Genomic DNA, 19,576 nt, shown 5'->3' with positions numbered 1-19,576 from the left:
GCTACGCCCCGCCCGGACCACTCTTTCTGCGTCCTCCCGATGTATCAAACACCCGAATACATCACCGTAGAGGTCTCAGACCCAAGAATCGTCACCGATCCCGACAACCGACCCGTATACACCACCTATAAGATAACTACCGAAGTACTGAGACCCTCGGGAAAAAACGACGAGCCCTTGACTCGTACTCCCAGTCACTAACACCCTTCGAAGTCGGCTCTGCCCAACTTCAAGAAAACCTCCACCGTGAGAAGAAGATACAATGACTTCGTCCAGCTCAGAGCGCACATCGTGCGAGTCGTCTCGAAACGTTCCGGCTGTCTCGCCATCGCAAAGCTCCCCACCAACGGCATCATGGCCAACCTCAAACTAGGTATGACGAAACCCTAAAGACAAAGCGACAACTCCAAAAGACACCTCAAAGGCGTCGTGTGCTGATCCCCCCAAACAAAAGGCCGATTCCACCCCCAGTTCATTGAAGCACGCAAGCGAGGACTCGAAAAGTTCCTGAATAGCATAGCAAACCACCCATGGATACACATCGACGAAGGGTTCAGGAGGTTCCTCCAAGAAGAAGACTTCGACTGCAGCACCCTCACCCTCCTCTCAATAGAGGAGAGGCCCTCGGAAACCTGAACCCACGCCCTCCACGTACCCCACAAATAAAACACGCGACCCGCACAACGCTAAGTCGCATCGGCTCCACCAAAGACCGCGCCCTCTACCACCACCAATACCCCCCCTCGACGCGTCTCCCTCTCCTCTTTCTGTAATCATTTTCATACACACCACCACACACAGCTTCGCGCGCGTGTTCTCGCGAAACTCGCCCCCAACGCAGACCCCACCCGTCAAGAAACGCGACGCTCCTCCCTCCAACGGGCTCGGGCAACTGCGCTGCGGGGCGTCGGCGCTCTCCCGAACCCGTTTTCACCGGGACGCCGTCCGACGCGCTAGCCAAAAAATTTTCACTCACCCGCGCCACTCGGCTGTGCAGTAAAGCAGGCCAGACCTAAAATGGACACCCCTTCGCACGCAGCCACGAAACCGCCGCTCGAGTCTGTGAATAGACCGTTTTTTTTTCTTTTTTTAGAAATGCGCATGCCAAAGCATCGACCAAGAAAGGCGAAAAAAAAAAGCATATCTCTCAGCACCCAAAAAGTTTCAGCATCGCCATCCTCAAATATGTTCTCGAAGCAACCAACCATCCACCCAGCTAACAACGAACTCACTCGCAAAGACCCAGAAGACATCCATGACAGGCAGAGCAAGCTCCACTCCCACAGCTACCCCGACACCCAAGTCGTCGAAATAAAGGACTGGGAGCGCGTGGAAATGCTCTACAACTCGCTCATCACCTCGCGCGGGTACGTCGAGCGCGCGTCTAATGCACGCGCCAATGTGCACCAAGTAACCTCTTTCTAAACGTTTTTTTTTTTTTTCGGGCCCCGCGCTGACACCGAACTGCTACCATCCAGCCGACACCTGCGAGTCAAGTGGATCGACTACATGTACGACGAAATGATGCGTCAAAACCTGCACATAGAGGATGAGGGAAGGAAAATGCTCCCAATACTAGAGCTGTCTCTCAAGGAAAACGACAATCCACGAGTAGTCGAAGTAATTTTGTACTGCTACTTGTCCATGCTTGGGAAGTCTAACTACCTCTATGACTCGTTGACAAACATCTTCATAGACATCGCGCTGAACCGCCTCGAATACTTGCCTCACCTGCTGGTCTCCATGGCCTGCTACCAAGACAACAAGAGCATCGAATTCATGCTGTCAAAGTACATCAACCCCACCATGGACGCCATATACGCCTCGCTGAGCTTTGACGAAGAGCTTCCGGAAGAAAACAATGCCGACGACGAAGAGACCACCAACAAAACACGCGAATCGCCTGAGGGAAAAGTCAACGATACAAAACTGCTAAAAATGATCAACTTAATGGAAGCTTGGCAGTTCTGCATCACCTTCTGCGAACTGGAAAACATACCGAACTATATAACACTCGCCTTCCCCACCTTCGTCGAACTCCTTGACTACCCGACTCCCAGTGTCCGCTGCGTCTCCGCCTCGTGCGTCGCGTCCATCGCCGAAATGCGACGCTACAAGCCAATTCGGCCCGACATTGATCTAGAAGATGCCTTAAAAAAGATGAAGAATGTGTTCTTCTCCTCCCAAGCAATCTGGGACGACAAGTCTAAGGAATCCATGAAACGACTGATCGATTTCCTCGAAGAAAAGATCTACCTTGTTGTCGTCTCCTTCATCTCTCTTCTCCCCGCGAGCAAGACCGTGACATCCAGGAAAACTGCCGCCAACAGAAACAAAAAAGGCTACCCCCTCACCGGGTACAGTGAGGCGTTCGTTCTAGAGTACATTCACCGGTGCCTCAAGCACACCTTCTCCCTATTCTGGGACCTAAACTGCATGGGTATCGATGGGGACTTCACGAACGTCATCCTTTCCATCATCGCCAGACATCCCGCCTACGCCAGCTTCCACGAATACATCGACGGCTCCAGGGAATACACCGGAAGGCACGAGTACTTCCTCGGCAAGGAACCACAGAAGAAATTGCAGGAAAGAAACTACAACAGAAGAGCCGGGCTGCAAGACGACGACGACGAATGAACGTATAACGTGGAATGAACGTATATAACGTGTTTTGTCCATAAAAACTCTGTCTATCGCCACTTCGCAAATGCAAACCTTCTCTCCTCGGGAAGGAGAAGTCCCCTCCTCGAAATCCACTCGCCTCGCGACGCCGTCTTACACCGTCGCGCGCCATCCGAGGTAACGCGTGAGCGTCTGACGGCCTCCTCCATAAAACCGGTACAATTTTTTTGATCGGTGCACTTTTTGTGCAAAACTGTCACGTATTTACTCGAAGTTTGAGAACGCGGGCATCTCGCTCTCCACGGCCTGAATCGCCGACTCCATGATTTGCCGGCCCTTCGAGGCGTTGTAGCTAAATTTGCTCAATAATACGTTCTCGATGATCGAGGCGACGCCGCTGACCGCCGACTCAAATTTCGCTGTTTGATGCAAATTCGTCCTGTGACGCACACGTCGCACAAAAAAAATCGTTAGACAGATCTGAGACTTAGAGCAGTGCGCGCATGAATCCCTCCTCGGCTACGCACCAATTAGGATTCTCGGCATTCGGCGTGTAAATGCACGTCTCTTCTGTCTTCACGACTTTATCAAAAGTCACGTTGCGCGCCTTGAGAACCATTTTCTTGTTGATAGGGTCAACTGAACCTCTTGTGTCAGTGATGAAAAAATCACCCCACCGGCCGCGGCTACTAGTCCCTTCGTGCACGACGCACCTCTGGCCTCCTCCACAAAGATTATCGGCGTTTGCTTGAACAGCTGAAGAGCACTTCGCGTTAGAGACATGTACACACACATCTAGGGCCAGAAAAAAAAGCCCCGTCGATTCCGGCCGACGTACGGGGCGAACCCAAATTGGAACCGCGCTCTCATAGACCAAGACCCTGGTCGTAGTGAGGCAGCCGGTAACAGGATCAATTTCCTTGTTCACCAGATCCACGCTGAGTATTTCAGGACACTTTGGATTGGGATACTTTTTCCAGCTAGCGAGGAACACGTCTCGCCAGTGATGTCTGCGAAAGGAACGGGACGGGACATGTTAGTGAGGTTCCTCACTGTCTAGAGCGACAGACGGGTCTAATTCAGAGGCGCATCAGTTGAGGACGGAAATGCAAATGCTCGAGAAAAAAGTAATGGTCGACGACTTCGAAAAGTAAATTCGGCTGCTGCCGACATACTTGAAAACGTGTGTGATCTCTACAGAGTTGGACATAGGGTCAATGATACTTCTGTATCAAAAAAAAAAACTCACCAGGTGCATGAAGATATAAAAAAATAAATTGTGCGAGATTCGTGATGCGAACGTGAGAGGAGGCCATCGCCACGCTCTTCTGAGGAGTCCAACATGCAAAGAAAAAGACCTGGCGTCTTCTTATGGTCTGTTTAATTTTTTAGTGAAAGACCGCGTGCTTCGTTGATTGATGCCGTTGCCCATAGCACCGAAAAGGGCATTGACGTCATCGAGCATAGAATTGAGGTCAAACTCTAATTTCTGTCGGAGAATGCCCAGGAGCAGAAATTCACTGGTATAGACTCTGAATCCGGCTTCCAAAAAAACTTTCACAACGTGAGCGTCGTCCATGCTGTTCAGTCAAGAAGCAAAAGCAGAGGCAGGTTTTAGGGCAACGCATACGAGAAAAAGATCAGTCAGTTACACAAAAAAAAGAAATACTAAAAAAAATGGCAGTGCTGCGTACCAAGACAAAATGACGAATTTTTCCAATTCGTTCCAATATGGTTTTGTAGGAAGGTCCGAGACCAACCTTCCGCCAGCTGAGGAGATGATTTTTTCTAGCTGCGCTTGATTTGGCCTGACGCATGGAGTGGCATAAAATGTCAAATTTTTTAGCAAAGTACGTCCTGTGGAAGCGGAAATTCGAAGCGTTTCCTGGAGGCGGAACCCAAATTGACGTTCTGATATTCGATCAATGAGAATGTATGGCTTTGTGTCTAGAAGTCGGTTTGCGGAAGTAGATGCCCTGATCCACTCCGAAGTCACAATCTGGGACCCATTGCTGATGGCAGACAAAAATTTGACGGTTCTCTGAACTTTTTCTGAGACCAATATATCGCAATTAGACCTTACGTGTTGCTGTGCATTGGCCCCTAGGCGCACGACGTCTTCTTGGAGAGGGTAGATGAGGTCCTTCCTGAAACCGGTAAATGCGACGCTTAGGGACGGACGCCGACGTGGGGTAGTCTTGCAAGTATCTAACGACGCACGTGGAAGAGGTTGGTTATGAGTAGGTTCTGATTCCGACTTACCAGGCGAGGCTGTGCCCCCTTGAAGTGTGGGTCCGGATTGGTGGTGAGGAGAGGACTTGACAGTTTTTTTTTTTTTTAAGTTTTTTGAACATGGTACACTGGAAGTTGAGTTGGGAGTTCGAATGCATGTTTTTTGGCGAGTTAGATGAGAGGAACAATCAGGGGGGCCGGAAGGGTCTTTTTCCAGGAGATTGCTGGTAGATTCGGCGCACGAAGAAGACAAGTTACGATGAAGTTTGTCTGAAACGGAGTGTTCGATAATGTTCTCGGGATTTTTAGACGAATTGCTGTCTTCCAAGTGGCAGATTTCTCTTTTCTTCGCCTGGTTCGGGATTTCGAGTAAGGTGGGCGGTGGCTCTTCATCTTTTGTTTCGTCGATGGGTGGATCGATTATCTGGGTGGCTACTTCGGTGCTGTCGTCGGTAGACGCGTACGTCCATGGCTGGCAGGTATTTTTTGTTTGAAAAGTTGTGCGGGGGGGAAAAAAGGGTTAGGCGGAGGGCTGGAACTGCTTTCGAAGGAAACAAAAACCATTTGGCAGACAGTACAATATCGATAGGGCTGCAGGAGCTGTTGACTTGGTTGTCTTCATCATGGCTGTTAGAGTGAACTGTTTCGGAGAGAACCGATCTCTCGTCGATGACGCTTCGCGAGTAGTCCTGCTCGTCGCACAAGAGAAGATCTTGATCAAAGAAAGGTGACTGACGCGAAGAGTTGCTAAAAGAAAAATCTAGAAGGACAGATGAAAAGGCGCGACGTTTCGGAGTACTTCCCTCGCAAACGGGCGCGTCTGAAATTTTTGAATTGAAGATTTTGTGAATGTCTTGAAGCAACTGTGTACAAGTCGGTGTGGAAGACTTGGAGGCAGTGTGAGATCCGGGGTTGGCGCAGCGTTTGACGTTATGTGTGGGATCGGAATTGACCGTTCGTAGTTGGCAAATTGAAGAATGGGGTGTAGACATAGATTTAGAGAAAGGTCCATCAAAGGACAGAGGATGCCCAGATGGGTGTGGGCGCACGGTCCGTTCCGGGAAGGAGACCAACAGACGCGGTAGAGGTCCGTGGTCTTCAATTTTCAAAGTGTCGGCCGATTTTGGCGCAGAACGTATAAACAAACATTTGATTTGGCCAAAAGTAATATAATCCCCGCTGCGAATTTTATGAGTGATCCCCAGATCCAAAGGAACTCCCTTCGCCTTCTCTGATCGGGAGAGGTAAACGCCTGACTCGACATAGCTGATCAGGTGTCCGTCGTAGGATTCTCGAAGTTCCACTGAAATTTCAGCGTGTTTAGGATGCACTGAAACGTGGTTTAAATTGATCGCGTCGGTTCGATTGGCCGCCAAATCACGGCCGATCTGATAAGTTATGTTTTTTTTCAGCAGGAACTTGACATCTTCTATTGTGTATAGACTTGCGTTTTCGACGTTTTTGATCTCCAGTTCAGCAGCCTAGGTTGAAGGAGGGGAGTGCACGGATTGTGCCGACGGAGACAAGGTTAGGAAGGCATCGCCACGAGTTTTAAAAAAAAGTCTTGACGCACGGAAGCGCCTTCGTCGTCAGTCTCCGGAAGAATTCTGCCTGTTTTTTCAGCGGAGGATGCGGTCATTACTCGGTGATGCCAGGGAGATCAAGCGCCGATGCCAGAGGTCTCGCATACGGCCATTAAAGAACACTGACCCAAAACTGGCTGAAACGGTTCGAGCGTTTGAATGGTGTCACAGAATGCACGCCAGATGACGAGTAATAGAGAGCAAAAAAAAAAACCCTTCGGAATGGGCGTCGGAGGGTGAGAGATCTGATTTTTCTCGTGCGAAATGAGCAATAGAAAATTAAACTTTTTTTTTGGGGAGCAAACCACGTTCTCGCACGGGACTGGGGGAGATAGGCCACACGGTTAATGGGGTGTAGTTTAGGGATGGGTTGCTGGGGGGAGTTGGATGGTTGTCATGTTCGAAAATTTTGTACAGCTGTTGCCTTTTTTTCACATTTTGCCTTGAGTTGTTCGGGCCGCCACAAAGAGCAGTCGAGAGGCTTCCGAAGACGCTTCCCTTTCGCGTTAGGGAAGGGGGGCGTCCTCGGGCATTTGTTCGAATTCATTGCGACCAGCAAAAACGCTCTTGTGGAGAAAGCTGGTCGGCGTGGATTTGGCTCGGCTAGGAGGAGAGGCGTCCTCAGGGGGGTCAAAATTGCCGCGAAGGTGCGTGTTCGTCCGGTTGTGCGAGTTATAGATATTGAGAATTAACAAAAAATTTTTTGAAAAATGTTGTACACATTCAGTTGCCAGAGGCGCGCACAATAAGACTGCCTGCTTACGATTGGATTCAATGAGATCCGACTGACGTTGTTAAGAGCTGGTCCTGAACTGACGTTGCGCGTCGTAAACCGTAATACGAAATGGAATTAGCTGCCGATAGAAAACGAAATTCTGTATTTTGCGACACTGTTGGGCAGCAGGACTCATCTGCGAGTCCGTCGTTGCCAGAGGACGGCCAGGGCGAGACGATCACGCTGACACAGAAGCAGCTGGAAGTGGTACGTTCCGTGCGCGTGTGAGCGTCGAGATGGGCGGCACGTTTGAAAGAGCAGGGCGCAGCTGGCCGAGTGTGTGCATGTGTGTGTGTGTGTTGTATGAAGAAGGGGCGTGAGGTGGTTGCTAAGCGCGGTGTTTGTGCGTGCGCGAGACAAGATCAGGAGGAATCGAGAGGAGGCCATGCGGAAGAGGAGGGTGTATGAACAGAAGAGATGGTTGACGCAGAGAGGTGGGTCGCCGGCGACAGAGGTAGAGTGCGATCGTTCTTCGATGTTGAAGAGAGGCGGGTCTGGGACATCTTTTCCGAAGATTACTCAATATTTCAAGCCGTCGCCGACGCGTGGGGAGCGTTCGAGTCAGGAGGGGTGTTTGGAGCGTTTAGGCAGCGATGGGGGCGTGGAGTCTGAATCTGTGTCGGCGGAGTTGGAACAGTTGGCCGGAAAAGGTTCTAGCAGTGGGGGGCAGTTGAATAGCGAGGCGAGGCGGCGCGCGTTGGATGGATTTGTGGAAGAGGGCATGAAAGCGAAGAAGAAGGTTGGCAGCTCGTCGCACAAGAACGATTTTGCCAGGAATCCGGTGGACAAATTTCTAAGGAGTCCCGCGGACGAGGGATATGATTCCACGAGTCTTTGGATACCTCCTGAAGTGTGGAGTACCTTTTCTGAGCCGAAGAGGCAGTATTGGGAATACAAGAAAGACCACTTTGACGAGATCGTTTTTTTTCAACAGGGTGACTTTTATTGTTTGTTTGCCGGGGACGCAGATGTGGGCGTGGAGAAGTTTGGTCTGGTGTACAACCAGAATTTGGACAGCGTGGGAGTCAATCGACGCCAAGTAGAAGAGTGGGTGTCGAAGTTCGTGAATCAGGGGTACAAGGTGGCGATGATTTCTCAGGAGAGCACGGCGAGGAGCGACGAGGAGAAGAAGAAGAAGGCACAGAGCCGAGCGACAGAGAAGAGAAAGGTGACGTGCGTGGTGAGTGCCGGAACGTATATAGGCGATGAATACGATAAGGACGAAAAAGTGGGCGGGACGAGGTGTTTGATGTCTGTGGTAGATAAGGAAACGAGGGATGGGCGAGTTGAGATTGGTTTATCGATAGTTGATGTGTCCACTTATCGTTGGGACGTGTTTTGCTTTGAGGACGACGATAGAAGGTCTAAGTTGGAGACGTTGGTTTTGCAAGCAAGGCCGAAGGAAGTTTTATGGGATAAGAAGCGAACGTCTCGAAAGACGCGGAAAGCTTTGAGTTTGGCGTTGATGAATGCGTGTTACAGTGATGGGTCGTTTCCAGAGCGTCAGGACGTGTTAAAGATACTATCGAAGTATTTTTCCGGGATCGAAGAGCAAGTTTGGGATTCTGTACCGGATCCTATCGTACGGTGCATGTTGAGCGAGGACTCGACGAGTAAGTTGGCGATGAGCTCTCTATGCGCGGTGGCGATCTATTTTGGGAAGTTGGTGAGAATCAACAACACAAAAAGCGATCAAATGTCGGTGACGACCTTAGATACGGAAATGGTTCCCAGGGCTCGGTACACCTGGAACAGCGACAAACTGTTGGATTTCGAAGCCGAGTACATGACGCTGGACGCCATGACGCTTAAGAACCTGGAAATTCTGGAGAACAGTGACGACGGAGGGACGGAAGGGACATTGTTGTCTTTGTTGTTGAGCGGCTGTTCGACACCGTTTGGGAGACGCCGAATGAGGAGGCGTTTATGCCATCCCATGCGCCGAGTTGCGGACGTTTTGGAGGTGCAAGAGGCGGTTGGGTTCCTGTGCGAGCATGCGTGGATATTGAGTGACCTCTCGAGTGACTTTCGGGGTCTGGGAGGTGATTTGGAGAGGCTGTCCGCTCGAGTTCGTTCTAAGAACATTTCCTTGAAGCTATTTTTGGATTTTGTGGATTTGGTCGAAAAATTGAACAATACGGTCTCTAGAATCAAAGGCAGCTTGAGTGAGTACGAGTTGCCTCGTTTGTTGGCGCGGTACGTGGCGGACTTCCCGGATCAGAGTGATTTTTTGGATTTATGCGGTTTCGACCGCGAGGCGGCGAGAAGGGAGGAGAAGCTGGTTCCCGGTCGAGGCGCGGACGCGAGGGTAGACGAGCTGAGGGACACGATAGCGAGCATTGAGCGGGAGATTGAGGAAGAGGTGAGTCGCTTTCGAGAAAAACTAGGGGATCAATCGATATGTTTGAGGGAGGGGAAGTCGAGGTGTTTGTGGGTCACGGTGACGAGCCACGATTTGAACGTACCGAACGACTGGCAGAAGCTGAAGGAGTCGAAAAAGAATGCCCAATACAGCGTGCCGATCATCGATCGTCTGAAATGCAAGTTGAACGAATGCAACGACAGACTAGAAGAGTTGGCAAGAGAATCTTTGGCACGTTATGTGGAAATGGTGAACGACCGGTTCCTGGGGTCCATTTTAAAATGCGTTGATTATGCGTCAGAGTTGGATGTAATACTGAGTTTTTCGAGGTACAGCGATGGAATACGGTCACAAGGGACGGCGTGCGTTCCCAATTTTATTTCGTACCGTGACGGTACAAATCCAGTTATTGACACAGAAAACATGATTCATCCGTTCGCTCGTCCGGCGCTCGGAAGTGCATTTGTGCCCAATGACTTGAAGCTAGGGGGAGACGTGGCGCCGACTATGGTCGTTATGGGCCCCAACATGGGCGGAAAGAGCACACTGCTCCGTCAGGTTTGTATTTTAGTTATTATGGCCCACCTCGGTTGTATGGTTCCTGCAAGCAGGTTCGACTTAAGTCCAGTAGACCGCATATTTACTCGCATTGGCGCTAGTGACAACTTACTGGCCAATCAAAGTACATTTCTTAGAGAATTGCAGGAGACTGCGTCTGTTTTAAAATCAGCAACTCGTCACTCGCTTGTCATTCTTGACGAGCTCGGAAGAGGAACGTCCACTTTTGACGGCTATTCCATTGCCTATTCTGTATTGCACTATCTGTCATCCTTTGGATGTCGCTTGCTATTCTCTACTCATTACCACCGCTTGGTGCTTGACCTCCGCCTTAAAAGCGTCCCATTCCAATGTGTACACATGGCGTCTCACCAATCTAACGGGTCACTCGTTTTCTCTTACAGACTCTCTACTCTGCCGTGTCTTCACAGCCTTGGGTTGGAAGTCGCCGCTATGGCCGACCTCCCCGTGCGCCTGCTCGAACACGCCAACGAAATGGCCGATCAGCTCGACATGCTCACCGCCAAACACTCAGGGCATTGTCGGCACGCTCTTCAAGCGACAGCTCTTCGCTCGACTCTGTCGGAGCCGTCGCGAAGGTTGCAAGACCCCGTTCATTTTGACTATGCCGTCGACGAGCTCAAGCGTATTTGGCGACAAACGAGGAGAAATTTCGCCTAAATTTCCGATTTTTTATTACGATGCATCCACGGAGCGCACGCGTGACATGGAGCGAAAGGGGGCACCTCGAAAAAAGGGGGCGTTTGCGAATGAATATACTCAAATCGACAGAAAATGCTGAACAAAGGAAGGCGTCATATTTTTTGCGCTTAAATCATATATACGAAGTCTAAAGGTAATTTGAGGCAGCTTAAAGTCGGCGACCGCGGCGACCACCCTTTCTTCTAGTTGCATCGGTTGGAATAGGCGTGACATCTTCGATACGTCCGATTTTTAATCCGGCACGGGCGAGTGCTCTGAGTGCGGGTTGTGCGCCTGGGCCGGGCGTTTTTGTTTTTGTACCGCCCGTGGCACGCAGTTTGACATGGATGGCGGTGACTCCCACCTGCTTGCACCTAGCGGCGCAGTCTTGTGCCGCCAACATGGCTGAATAAGGACTGGATTCTTCTCGGTCCGCCTTGACTTTCATACCCCCTGTCACACGACATATGGTTTCTTTTCCGGACAAATCGGTGATGTGCACGAACGTGTCATTGAAGGAAGCATAGATGCGGGCAATTCCAAACACCAGTTCGTCTTGGTGTACACCCTTTGGGCCGTAGTACGCTTCTTGAGCTGGTTCCTTTACTTTTTTGTTTGACTAAAAGGTGCCGCAAATCTGTCAGTAACAAAAAAAAATTATTGTAGCTCCGACGCGGCCGGAAGAGCGGGTGTCGCCCGAGGCGTTCCCCGTTGCTGGGAGCAGAAGTGGGCGCTCTCCGACGACGCTGCAACGAGGCGTGTACGGATGGCGGTGGGCGGGTTTACCGCCCTCCACCTGACTGAGCGCTTTGAGTGGGTGCCTATGCGTTTTCTCCCGGATTGGAGGCGAGGTTGCAGGCACGTACCATGTCGTGGAGAATGGACACCCAGATCCGGTAGAGGGGAATGTGAGGCGAGATCTAAATTGATGGCGATGAAATCGTGTGCATAAAAAAAATTTTTTTGGATATCTGCGGGTACTTCTTCGCAGGGGTGTCGCGATTTGTGTGGCCCACGAGGAGTGGAAGTTTACCGAACTTGGGCGCACGGTCTTTCAAGGTGGCACTCGGGGGGTGGATGCACATACGTGTTTGTCGGTTCTGTGAAAAATAACGTTTGAAGGCGGCTTCGATGCGAGCCTTTCGTTCGGATTTATGGCGCATCTTCGGCGCGTCATTTGAGATTGGACGGGGATGGTTGGGGCTATTTTTGGCGCGTGCCGTGGATTTGCAGAGGGTTCTAGATTAAAAAAAATACATAGTGCAAGTTTCAACCTTTGTGTCTATGGTGGTGGTGCCCTTTTGCCTCGCTGGGAGGTTCCGCGCCACCCTTTTGGCCGCAGGCGGAAGAAGTACGCATGTTCCGGTGCGCCTGAGCCGGCGATGGGGGGCGAGCGGGGGCGGTCTACGCGTTGGTTGAACATACTATTTGGATATATTACGCAAAAAAAGAATTAATAATTTGCGATATATATATATATCAGTATATATCAGTTGCAACAGTAACCAAGAAGCATGTCCGGTGTGTCAGTCTTCATAGCATCTTTGATGCTCGTGTCTTTGTTGAACGTGTCGACACAGAACGTGTTTGTAGGCTGTTCGTCAAGTGTGGAGGACTCTATACGTCAAGGTACGATTTTTTCGGAACAGAGACGCATGCGTGTGTAAGAGTTGTACTGACGGCAGTGCGTGTTTCCAAAAGTCCTTGGCAATTTAAAGGATATCATTAGGGGTACGTGGAGGCTTTTTGGAGGGGTGTTTTTTGAATTCTATTTTTTTTCCAAACGAGCCTTTCCAAATTGAGCTTCGGAGCGAAGGGGCGTATTGTTCGATGAGGGGGGGGTTCGAAAGCGCTAGCAAGTCTAGGAATTGCGTCGAGGCCTGTCTGAGAAGTCCCCGAATCGTCCAGCATAGAGAGAGTGTTGACGTTTTGTGAGAGCAGATTTTCGCGCTGAAATCAATGCCCTCAACTTCGAGGACTACATAAGATCGAATCCGGTCGAGCTGTACGTGGCGGCCTCCATTATATTGATTTTGGGTGTCATGTCTCTGCTCCTGGGACTCCGAATATATAGGGTGCGTGTGCATTTGTGGACCATTCAGTCGATTTTCAAGTCCTAGAAAACTAAACGATTCTTCAAGGCGGTGGTGAGCGCTCTGATATTGTTGACAGTCTTCGCGACTTCCTTTTACGCGTTGTATATATACACCGATTTGAAGCTCTACGCGACGGCGCTCATAGCACTTGCGATAACGGGTGTATCTGCCATTTTGTGTATTAGGAAAATAATTATTTTCTGCATTGGCATCATCTTTGGATGGTTACTCGTGAACTCGACGTCAGTGATCATCAAAAATCACACTGACTACTCGCCCGTGTACTACTACGTGGCGTGCGCCGTGATTATCATAGGCTGTGCAGTCCTCTCAGTTGTTCTGGAAACGATTGCCGTCATTTTGGCAACAAGTTTCATAGGCTCTCTCTTGATAGCGATTTCACTAGACTACTTCATCTCCACCGAAAAGTACTTCGTGTTGGGGATCATCAACACCGTAGTCCAGCTGTATCACCGACAAAAGCTGAACCTGCCAAAGAACATTCCCTACATTGACATCATTTACCCCGTCATTCTTTTGGGGACGTCCGTCGGGTGCGTGGTGCAGTACGCTCACCACAGAAGGACAAAGCAATAAACAAAATGAGCTTGCTCGGGCGGATACCGGTGCTTGGTCTGCTTGGTCGCGCGTGTAGCGCAAAGCAGTGTTTCTGTGTGGGTTCGTCCGCGAGCGCTGCGCTTGCGGGGGGACGCGACGGGCTGCGCGGGTGTTTGGGAGATTGTGTGTTGTAGAAGATTTCTGAGGTGGGGGCGAGGGGGCGCGCGAAAAATGCGTGTTACGAGTTTTTTTTTTTTCATTTTTTTTTGTTGGCCCCCGTTCGCGTCCACGAGACAGAGGCGATTTGGTCGGGAGCGCATTTTCGACGCTGGCGATGGAGTGCGACCAGCTGTACGACGCGCTGGTCTCCTCCTCTTACGGAGAGACGGTGAAGCGGATAGGTACGTGGGGGGACCGCACAAGCGCACGTGGAGTTGCCGGGCTAACAGGGGGGAAAAATTGGTCTCCGCGAGGGCGCAGAAGAAGCGTTGGATAAGAAAGGGAACGGCAACGCCACCTCCATGAAGAAGTTCACGCCACTGCAGTTTGGAGACAAGGAAAAAGACGCGCGAGAGAGAGAAAAAGTATGTATGCGGCGTGTATGGATTGTGTACCGATGCGTTTAAGTACTGACGCGTTTCGCCAAGAAGGAGGCGGGGGAGGATGAGGAGAAGGGGAGGAAGGGCGAGCGCCAACAGAGCGGCGCGAGGAAGGGTAATGGCGGTGGTCCGAAGTCGTCGAAGAAGCCCCAATACGACTATCCCAAGCAGAGAGAGAGGGCGAAGAAGAAGCAGATTATATCGTTGGAGCCGAGTCGGAAGCAGGTGACGTTATTTTCGCATTTGCCTCAGTTTGAGAGGTCGTCGAGCACCAGAATTTCGGAGAGAATTATGCTAGGGGGTTTGAACATCCCATCGGTGGCAATTTCCTTGGGGCTGAAGTACGCGTCCTACCAGATTCAGGGCGCGAATGCGCGCTGTTTGGCCATATTGGAGATGTTCAGAAACTTTGTAGAGAACTACGTGCAGGTGACCAACAAATGCTTCGGAATGGAGCTAGAGAAGGTAATCGAGCCGACCATTCAGTTCATCAAAGACTGTCGTCCGTATTCGATTGGCATGGGCAACATGATTCGACATTTCAAGAGGAAGATCGGGAACACGATGAGCATGAGCGTCGAAGAGGCTAAGCGCTATCTCGTGGAAGAACTAGACACGCTGATTCGAGATCGTGTTGTTGACGCAGAAAAGACAGCTGCCAAAATTACCAGTCAAAAAATTTACGACGGAGACGTCATTCTAACCTATTGTCGATCCAATGCCGTTCTCGAGTCTCTCAAAGAGGCCGCCAGACAGGGAAAGCGGTTTCGTGCCATCATCGTCGACTCTAGGCCGCACTACGAGGGCAGGACTATCCTCGAAGAGCTTTCGATGCTCCGCATACCGTGCGAGTACGTTCTCCTCAACGCCATCTCCTACGTCATCAAAACGGCCACAAAGGTACTGATAGGGGCCCACGCTCTTATGAACAACGGCCAGGTCTACAGCCGTGTCGGTACAGCGATTGTGTGCATGATGGCCAATGCCAACCATATCCCGGTCCTCGTGGTTTGCGAAACTTACAAGTTCTGCGAGCTCAGCCAGCTCGACTCCATATGTCAAAATGAACTCGGCGACCCAGAGGAGCTCGTATCCTCCTCAAACCCGCCCTCTTCGAATCCCCTCCACTTTTGGCGCGAAAACCCCAACCTGAAACTACTCAACCTCGTATACGACCTCACCCCCACCGAATTTATATCCATGGTCATCAGCGAAGTCGGCGCCGTGCCGCCTACGTCCGTACCTGTTATCATACGCGAGTTCTATTCTATCACTTAAAAGCAATTTTTTATGCAGCGTACACTTTTTTTTTTCTGTACGGTCGGTCTAATGCTCCCCCGTGCCAATGTCGGCCATGGCTCCGAACGCCACCCTGCCATCTGACACGCCCTTCCTCGTGCACAGCAGATTCGGCACCCACTTCTCGAGCTCCTTGAGCATCGGCAACGAGCCTTGGTCACGAACGCAAAATCAGCGCTTGCGAAACTTTGCACAAAAAACAACATAATTCGCTGAACACTGACATACCGCTGACGACGAGGTCGGGCTCCAACTGCCTCACCATGTGAATGCGTCCTGCTTCTGTCTCACAAAACAGTAATTTCTTTATGGAACATGTTTCGTCCCTTGAAGTCCACGAGGGGCTCGCTCAGAGTTCTACGCTTTTTCCCACGTACGTGAGGCTCGAGTCCGGAAATGTTTTCCTGAATCAATAGCTGGCGTATTTGGCTCTCTTCTTGGTCCGAGCCGCACTTCGTCAGCAGGTAGACATCCGTGCTGTATTTGGAAATGAGTCTGCTCAACGCTCTGACGCCGTCTTGAATCACGGAAACTCGTCCCTCGCTTCGCACAAGGAGTGTCTACAAGGCACAAAAGGCGTCAGCAAACCGTTTTCCTCTGAAGAACCGATCACTCGAACGCGCGTACATCGAGCGTGTCCACAACGGCTCTTTTTGGGATTGGAACGCGCTTCTCGGTACGGGCGTCATCCTGACGAGGAGGAAGCGACTTCCGAGCTCTCGAACAGCACAGCACCAGCGCCCTCCACCTTTTGCGCCATATGAACACCGCCAGGAATGGCAGTAGCAAGATGCTGAAGAGCCATTGGCGTCGGTTCATTGGACTAGAAGTGTTTTTTGTGTTGAGGTGAAAAAAAAAAAAATTATGGCATGTTTCCATTGATTGAAAACAGTGTACGAGATTTCGCACTAACTGTGATAACGAGCGCGGGTCATGAGCAGCGAGCCGGAGCACTCTCTTCCGCGACCTCGGCGCGCGCTCGCTTCAACCGAAGGATGTACGTGCGCGTCACCCGGCCCATACACGTTCTTTCTTTTGAGAGTCTGACCATTTCGTTCTCTTCTCGACAGACCATCTTTTGGGAGGCGACCGCAGCGTAGCTTTGGCGAGACTGAGTTTTACGTTTCTTCTGATACAAAGCCGATTGTTTGCTGCAAAAAAATTTTAAAATGTTTGGATCTGACAGGTACGCGGCGGAATTGCCTCAGTTCCCCATCCTTCGAGTCCCCTCTGACTCTCGCGCACTAGAGGCACTACCGTGACGCTCCTGGGCATGGGGCCGGCTATCTGTAGAGTGATGCGCGTCATCAACATGCTTCAGTCAAGAAGTGCAGGCGCGCTCCAATTCGATTGCAATACATCGACAATTTCCACAATGGATGACTTCCAGGCGCTGAGAGAGGGACTACAGGCTTTTTCTGAAACGAGATGGGTTTGTGCCGTTCGTGTCAAAATATTTTATACAAAGAAAAAAACACATAAGAAGGCGGGTGTGTCCTGAGCGGGGAGAGTGCCACCGCTGACCGGATTCATTTGCGCACGAGGTGGGTAGAACCGTCGTCAGTGCTCGGCGCGTCGCTTGATGTATCGCTTGTCAATTCACAAAATTTTATCAGATCATTTGGTGTGTCGCGGAAATTTCTAAAATCTGAGGACGAACGGCTCGTTCTGGGTTTGAACGTGCCGGCAGCGGTGAGCGATGGAACGAAGGGGCGCACGTTGGAGTTCGTCAATGCGAGCCTAGCGATTCGAAGGGTGGCACGAACAGGGCGGCGAATCAGTTGGTGGTTTTGAGGAGAGGTATTAAGAATTTTTTGACGTAAAAATAAAAAAATAGTAAAAGATTGGTTATAAAGTGTCACATTCATCCTGATATGGGCGCCTCTCATTCTCACATATTTGATCCTACGGTCGTTTGTTTTTCTAGGTTGAAAGTACATTTTGACCACGAGGTCATTACTTCAATTAGGCCTTCGTTATGGGTAACGTTTTTGACGCGTCTTGGCGCGTGACGTACGCGCAGGTGACCAGTATTTTTGACGTGGGGTCCACATTTCTGACTCCCCCTTGTTGCGCTTAGAAGCTGAACATTCTCTCGGTGTCGGCGGACGGAAAGCGCCTGTTTATTGGTTCTAATTCTTCGATCTATTGTTACAAAACGGACGATGAGGGGCTGCCGTTTCAAAGGTTGTACAGAATCCATTATGGGAATGTATGTCTCTATCGTTGCGGGCCTTGCGGCTGCGGAGCGAGGGGTTGAGGTTCTTGGCAGGGAGGAATTTTCGTTGTAACGTCCTTTTTTTTTTTTTTCTGTTGGTGGAGGGGGAAAAAAGCAGGATGGCATTAATTACATGCGGTGTCAAATTATTGCTGGGATCAGTTGTCTGATTTCGGTGCATGACTCTGGAGTGATCAGAATATGGGAGATAGAAAACATGCAGAAGTCGCCGATTGTGCTCTAGTAGGTTTCGTTCTGAGTCCACGGAAGCCGTAGAGAGAGGGGAGGTGGTTTTGTTTTTTTTTTGACAGACGAAACTAACATGACACATTTGCGGTACACTTTAAGCAACGATGAGTCCGTCTGGTCGTTTGCTGCCCATGCGGACAGTTCTCAGGTGTTTGCTGGGTCGAATGCGCATCGAGTTACGCGCTGGGACTTTGGGTTGCGAGCGCCCGAATGACACGTTCAAGACTTTTGGGATGCATGAGCACAACTTACCGTGCATTGACGTCTCGCCGTGCGGGGAGTACTTGTTGACGGTGAGCATTGACCGGTCTGTGCGGATTTGGCATCTTCGGAGCGGGAGGGAGGTGGCGAAGAAGTCGTTTGTTCACTGGGGTTGGTGTTGTCTTTGGTTGAGGAAGGAGGACGTGATGACGTACGAGGAGCCGAGTTTGCTGGCTTGGGCGCTGGATTTGCCGGAGGAGGTTATGAGGATGACTGAGGAGGAGGAGGAACGCCGCTTGGAGCGAGATGACGTGATAGAAGGGTATGAGAGAGAGATGGGAAAGGATTTGTCGCATTATCGAGCGACGAGAGAGGTGTTGAAGGAGTTGAAAGAGGACAGGGGGCTGCAAGAGGTGAGGGAGGGGGGTGGGGATAAGAGGCATGATGTTGGTGGCGCGGTAGACGAGCATCGTGTATTAGATGATTCGCGTGTCGGAGAAGAGGAGGAACAGGCGGACGAGGTGATTCTGAGTGATTTTTTTATGCAGGCGTTATCTAATCGGAGGAACGTTAACAACAATGAAGGCCGGATGGCGGAAGATGGCGTGGGTTTCCCGATTTACGACATGAGCTTTGTGTTAGGAGACTTGAATGATGATGAGTTGCATGCGCTTCTCAGCTTCCGTCAGCTTAGCCACCAATTTGAACAGCTTGTTGACATGCAACAGCAGTTGCCGGTTGTCAATACAACGTTCGTCGAGATCTCGCAATCCAGGGGGTCGATTTCTTTCGATAAGGGGGCGCCTGCGCGGAAGTCCCAAGCGTGGCCGGAAGATGCATCGTCCGACGGTTTGTCGGTACACAAAAATCTCCCATCTTCTCAATTTTTAATTTTGTGTAGCACTGTACGTACTTTGTTGCTCCTGGACCACAGCTTGCAGACGCTCGCATCGCTTTCCCAGCCGTTCAGTCAACGCACGTCGCTTCGCGTGTCAGACGGGATGAAGAAGATCTCCATTCTGCTCTTCATAGCGGAGCTCAGCCCTCATCGTGGCTGGGGACCAAGGTAGCTGCGCCGCGCTGCTCATCACCATCAGGTACAACTCGCACCTGGAGAGATATGAGCTCATTCCGGAAAAGTGTATCAGCAAGTTCAACCTGCCTATCGTGGGTATCGCTTGTCACAAAATTGAAATGCACAATCCGCCCTCGTACAAGTTGTACATTCTGTTTTACAGCGGCCTTCTTCAAGTCTATACCGTCACGCTGAATCAGACGCCCGGCGCGTCCTCGTGAGCAGCCTTCGTTGTAAAAAAAGAAGAAGTCCCCCCCGTCACCACGACAATGGTCAAACTACATCCGCTACACGGAACTCGGCTCGCGTTTGACAGCTGCGCGCCCAATACCTCATACTCCCCTCCGCATCGACAATCGTAGGCGTATAGCGTCTCGCCATGGCCCACAATTACTTTCCTCATCTCCTCCCAACTTCACCACTTCCTATCTGTCTCGCGTGTGT

The 19,576-nt window shown here is 50.7% G+C and overlaps 8 protein-coding genes across 10 annotated transcripts; 4 read left to right on the top strand and 4 right to left on the bottom strand.

The window, feature by feature from the left end:
• The first annotated feature begins 24 nt into the window (after positions 1-24).
• Positions 25-4,008, top strand: LOC126326126 (uncharacterized). The gene is made up of 3 exons (XM_049995556.1): positions 25-373; positions 455-1,367; positions 1,479-4,008. Exons 2-3 carry the CDS (start codon positions 1,018-1,020, stop codon positions 2,638-2,640), a joined length of 1,512 nt encoding a protein of 503 aa, XP_049851513.1. The 5' UTR covers positions 25-373; positions 455-1,017; the 3' UTR covers positions 2,641-4,008.
• Positions 2,890-3,838, bottom strand: LOC126326129 (protein slowmo homolog). The gene is made up of 5 exons (XM_049995559.1): positions 3,801-3,838; positions 3,464-3,635; positions 3,339-3,381; positions 3,153-3,264; positions 2,890-3,064 (listed from the first exon to the last, which is right to left on the bottom strand). Exons 1-5 carry the CDS (start codon positions 3,833-3,835, stop codon positions 2,890-2,892), a joined length of 537 nt encoding a protein of 178 aa, XP_049851516.1. The 5' UTR covers positions 3,836-3,838.
• Positions 4,009-5,246: 1,238 nt separating the features above from the next.
• On the bottom strand, positions 5,247-6,510 carry LOC126326127 (uncharacterized). The gene is made up of 2 exons (XM_049995557.1): positions 6,431-6,510; positions 5,247-6,338 (listed from the first exon to the last, which is right to left on the bottom strand). Exons 1-2 carry the CDS (start codon positions 6,494-6,496, stop codon positions 5,247-5,249), a joined length of 1,158 nt encoding a protein of 385 aa, XP_049851514.1. The 5' UTR covers positions 6,497-6,510.
• A 236-nt stretch (positions 6,511-6,746) lies between these two features.
• On the top strand, positions 6,747-10,942 carry LOC126326123 (uncharacterized). The gene is made up of 3 exons (XM_049995552.1): positions 6,747-7,087; positions 7,168-7,422; positions 7,577-10,942. The coding sequence occupies exons 2-3, from the start codon at positions 7,285-7,287 to the stop codon at positions 10,814-10,816; spliced, it is 3,378 nt and encodes a 1,125-aa protein (XP_049851509.1). The 5' UTR covers positions 6,747-7,087; positions 7,168-7,284; the 3' UTR covers positions 10,817-10,942.
• A 64-nt stretch (positions 10,943-11,006) lies between these two features.
• On the bottom strand, positions 11,007-11,753 carry LOC126326130 (uncharacterized). The gene is made up of 2 exons (XM_049995560.1): positions 11,704-11,753; positions 11,007-11,456 (listed from the first exon to the last, which is right to left on the bottom strand). The coding sequence occupies exons 1-2, from the start codon at positions 11,704-11,706 to the stop codon at positions 11,007-11,009; spliced, it is 453 nt and encodes a 150-aa protein (XP_049851517.1). The 5' UTR covers positions 11,707-11,753.
• A 2,072-nt stretch (positions 11,754-13,825) lies between these two features.
• On the top strand, positions 13,826-15,368 carry LOC126326116 (translation initiation factor eIF-2B subunit delta-like). Its single transcript, XM_049995545.1, has 2 exons — positions 13,826-13,892; positions 14,119-15,368. Exons 1-2 carry the CDS (start codon positions 13,826-13,828, stop codon positions 15,366-15,368), a joined length of 1,317 nt encoding a protein of 438 aa, XP_049851502.1.
• Positions 15,369-15,416: 48 nt separating this feature from the next.
• On the bottom strand, positions 15,417-16,208 carry LOC126326128 (uncharacterized). The gene is made up of 4 exons (XM_049995558.1): positions 16,017-16,208; positions 15,767-15,949; positions 15,618-15,693; positions 15,417-15,541 (listed from the first exon to the last, which is right to left on the bottom strand). Exons 1-4 carry the CDS (start codon positions 16,206-16,208, stop codon positions 15,417-15,419), a joined length of 576 nt encoding a protein of 191 aa, XP_049851515.1.
• A 1,038-nt stretch (positions 16,209-17,246) lies between these two features.
• On the top strand, positions 17,247-19,559 carry LOC126326120 (uncharacterized). Of its 3 annotated transcripts, none has more exons than XM_049995549.1 (4): positions 17,247-17,371; positions 17,470-17,601; positions 17,726-17,850; positions 17,956-19,559. In XM_049995549.1, the coding sequence occupies exon 4, from the start codon at positions 17,961-17,963 to the stop codon at positions 19,125-19,127; it is 1,167 nt and encodes a 388-aa protein (XP_049851506.1). In that variant the 5' UTR covers positions 17,247-17,371; positions 17,470-17,601; positions 17,726-17,850; positions 17,956-17,960; the 3' UTR covers positions 19,128-19,559. The 3 variants fall into 3 exon arrangements, with proteins under 3 accessions (XP_049851506.1, XP_049851505.1, XP_049851507.1); XM_049995548.1 differs by having other exon boundaries at positions 17,248-17,371; positions 17,723-17,850; XM_049995550.1 differs by having other exon boundaries at positions 17,256-17,402; positions 17,723-17,850.
• The last annotated feature ends 17 nt before the right edge of the window (positions 19,560-19,576 follow it).

The sequence above is a fragment of the Schistocerca gregaria genome, unplaced genomic scaffold (genome assembly GCF_023897955.1).
Source record: "Schistocerca gregaria isolate iqSchGreg1 unplaced genomic scaffold, iqSchGreg1.2 ptg000973l, whole genome shotgun sequence".
NCBI lineage: Eukaryota > Metazoa > Arthropoda > Insecta > Orthoptera > Acrididae > Schistocerca > Schistocerca gregaria.
This window is presented reverse-complemented; position numbering and strand designations above follow the sequence as displayed.

What these genes read in the sequence shown, in the direction of transcription:
- LOC126326126 (XM_049995556.1), top strand. Translation starts at nt 1,018, where the DNA reads ATGGACACCCCTTCGCACGCAGCCACGAAACCGCCGCTCGAGTCTGTG. An exon ending in TCGCTCATCACCTCGCGCGG is followed by an intron (nt 1,368 to 1,478) that starts GTACGTCGAGCG and finishes GCTACCATCCAG; the next exon opens with CCGACACCTGCGAGTCAAGT.
- LOC126326129 (XM_049995559.1), bottom strand. Translation starts at nt 3,835, where the DNA reads ATGTCCAACTCTGTAGAGATCACACACGTTTTCAA. An exon ending in GAGATCACACACGTTTTCAA is followed by an intron (nt 3,636 to 3,800) that starts GTATGTCGGCAG and finishes TTCCTTTCGCAG; the next exon opens with ACATCACTGGCGAGACGTGT. An exon ending in AATGCCGAGAATCCTAATTG is followed by an intron (nt 3,065 to 3,152) that starts GTGCGTAGCCGA and finishes TGTGCGTCACAG; the next exon opens with GACGAATTTGCATCAAACAG.
- LOC126326127 (XM_049995557.1), bottom strand. Translation starts at nt 6,496, where the DNA reads ATGACCGCATCCTCCGCTGAAAAAACAGGCAGAATTCTTCCGGAGACT. An exon ending in CTGACGACGAAGGCGCTTCC is followed by an intron (nt 6,339 to 6,430) that starts GTGCGTCAAGAC and finishes CCTTCAACCTAG; the next exon opens with GCTGCTGAACTGGAGATCAA.
- LOC126326123 (XM_049995552.1), top strand. Translation starts at nt 7,285, where the DNA reads ATGGAATTAGCTGCCGATAGAAAACGAAATTCTGTATTTTGCGACACT. An exon ending in CACAGAAGCAGCTGGAAGTG is followed by an intron (nt 7,423 to 7,576) that starts GTACGTTCCGTG and finishes GCGCGAGACAAG; the next exon opens with ATCAGGAGGAATCGAGAGGA.
- LOC126326116 (XM_049995545.1), top strand. Translation starts at nt 13,826, where the DNA reads ATGGAGTGCGACCAGCTGTACGACGCGCTGGTCTCCTCCTCTTACGGA. An exon ending in AGAGACGGTGAAGCGGATAG is followed by an intron (nt 13,893 to 14,118) that starts GTACGTGGGGGG and finishes GATGCGTTTAAG; the next exon opens with TACTGACGCGTTTCGCCAAG.
- LOC126326128 (XM_049995558.1), bottom strand. Translation starts at nt 16,208, where the DNA reads ATGAACCGACGCCAATGGCTCTTCAGCATCTTGCTACTGCCATTCCTG. An exon ending in CCGTTGTGGACACGCTCGAT is followed by an intron (nt 15,950 to 16,016) that starts GTACGCGCGTTC and finishes TGTGCCTTGTAG; the next exon opens with ACACTCCTTGTGCGAAGCGA. An exon ending in TTTCCGGACTCGAGCCTCAC is followed by an intron (nt 15,694 to 15,766) that starts GTACGTGGGAAA and finishes TGTTCCATAAAG; the next exon opens with AAATTACTGTTTTGTGAGAC.
- LOC126326120 (XM_049995549.1), top strand. Translation starts at nt 17,961, where the DNA reads ATGAGTCCGTCTGGTCGTTTGCTGCCCATGCGGACAGTTCTCAGGTGT.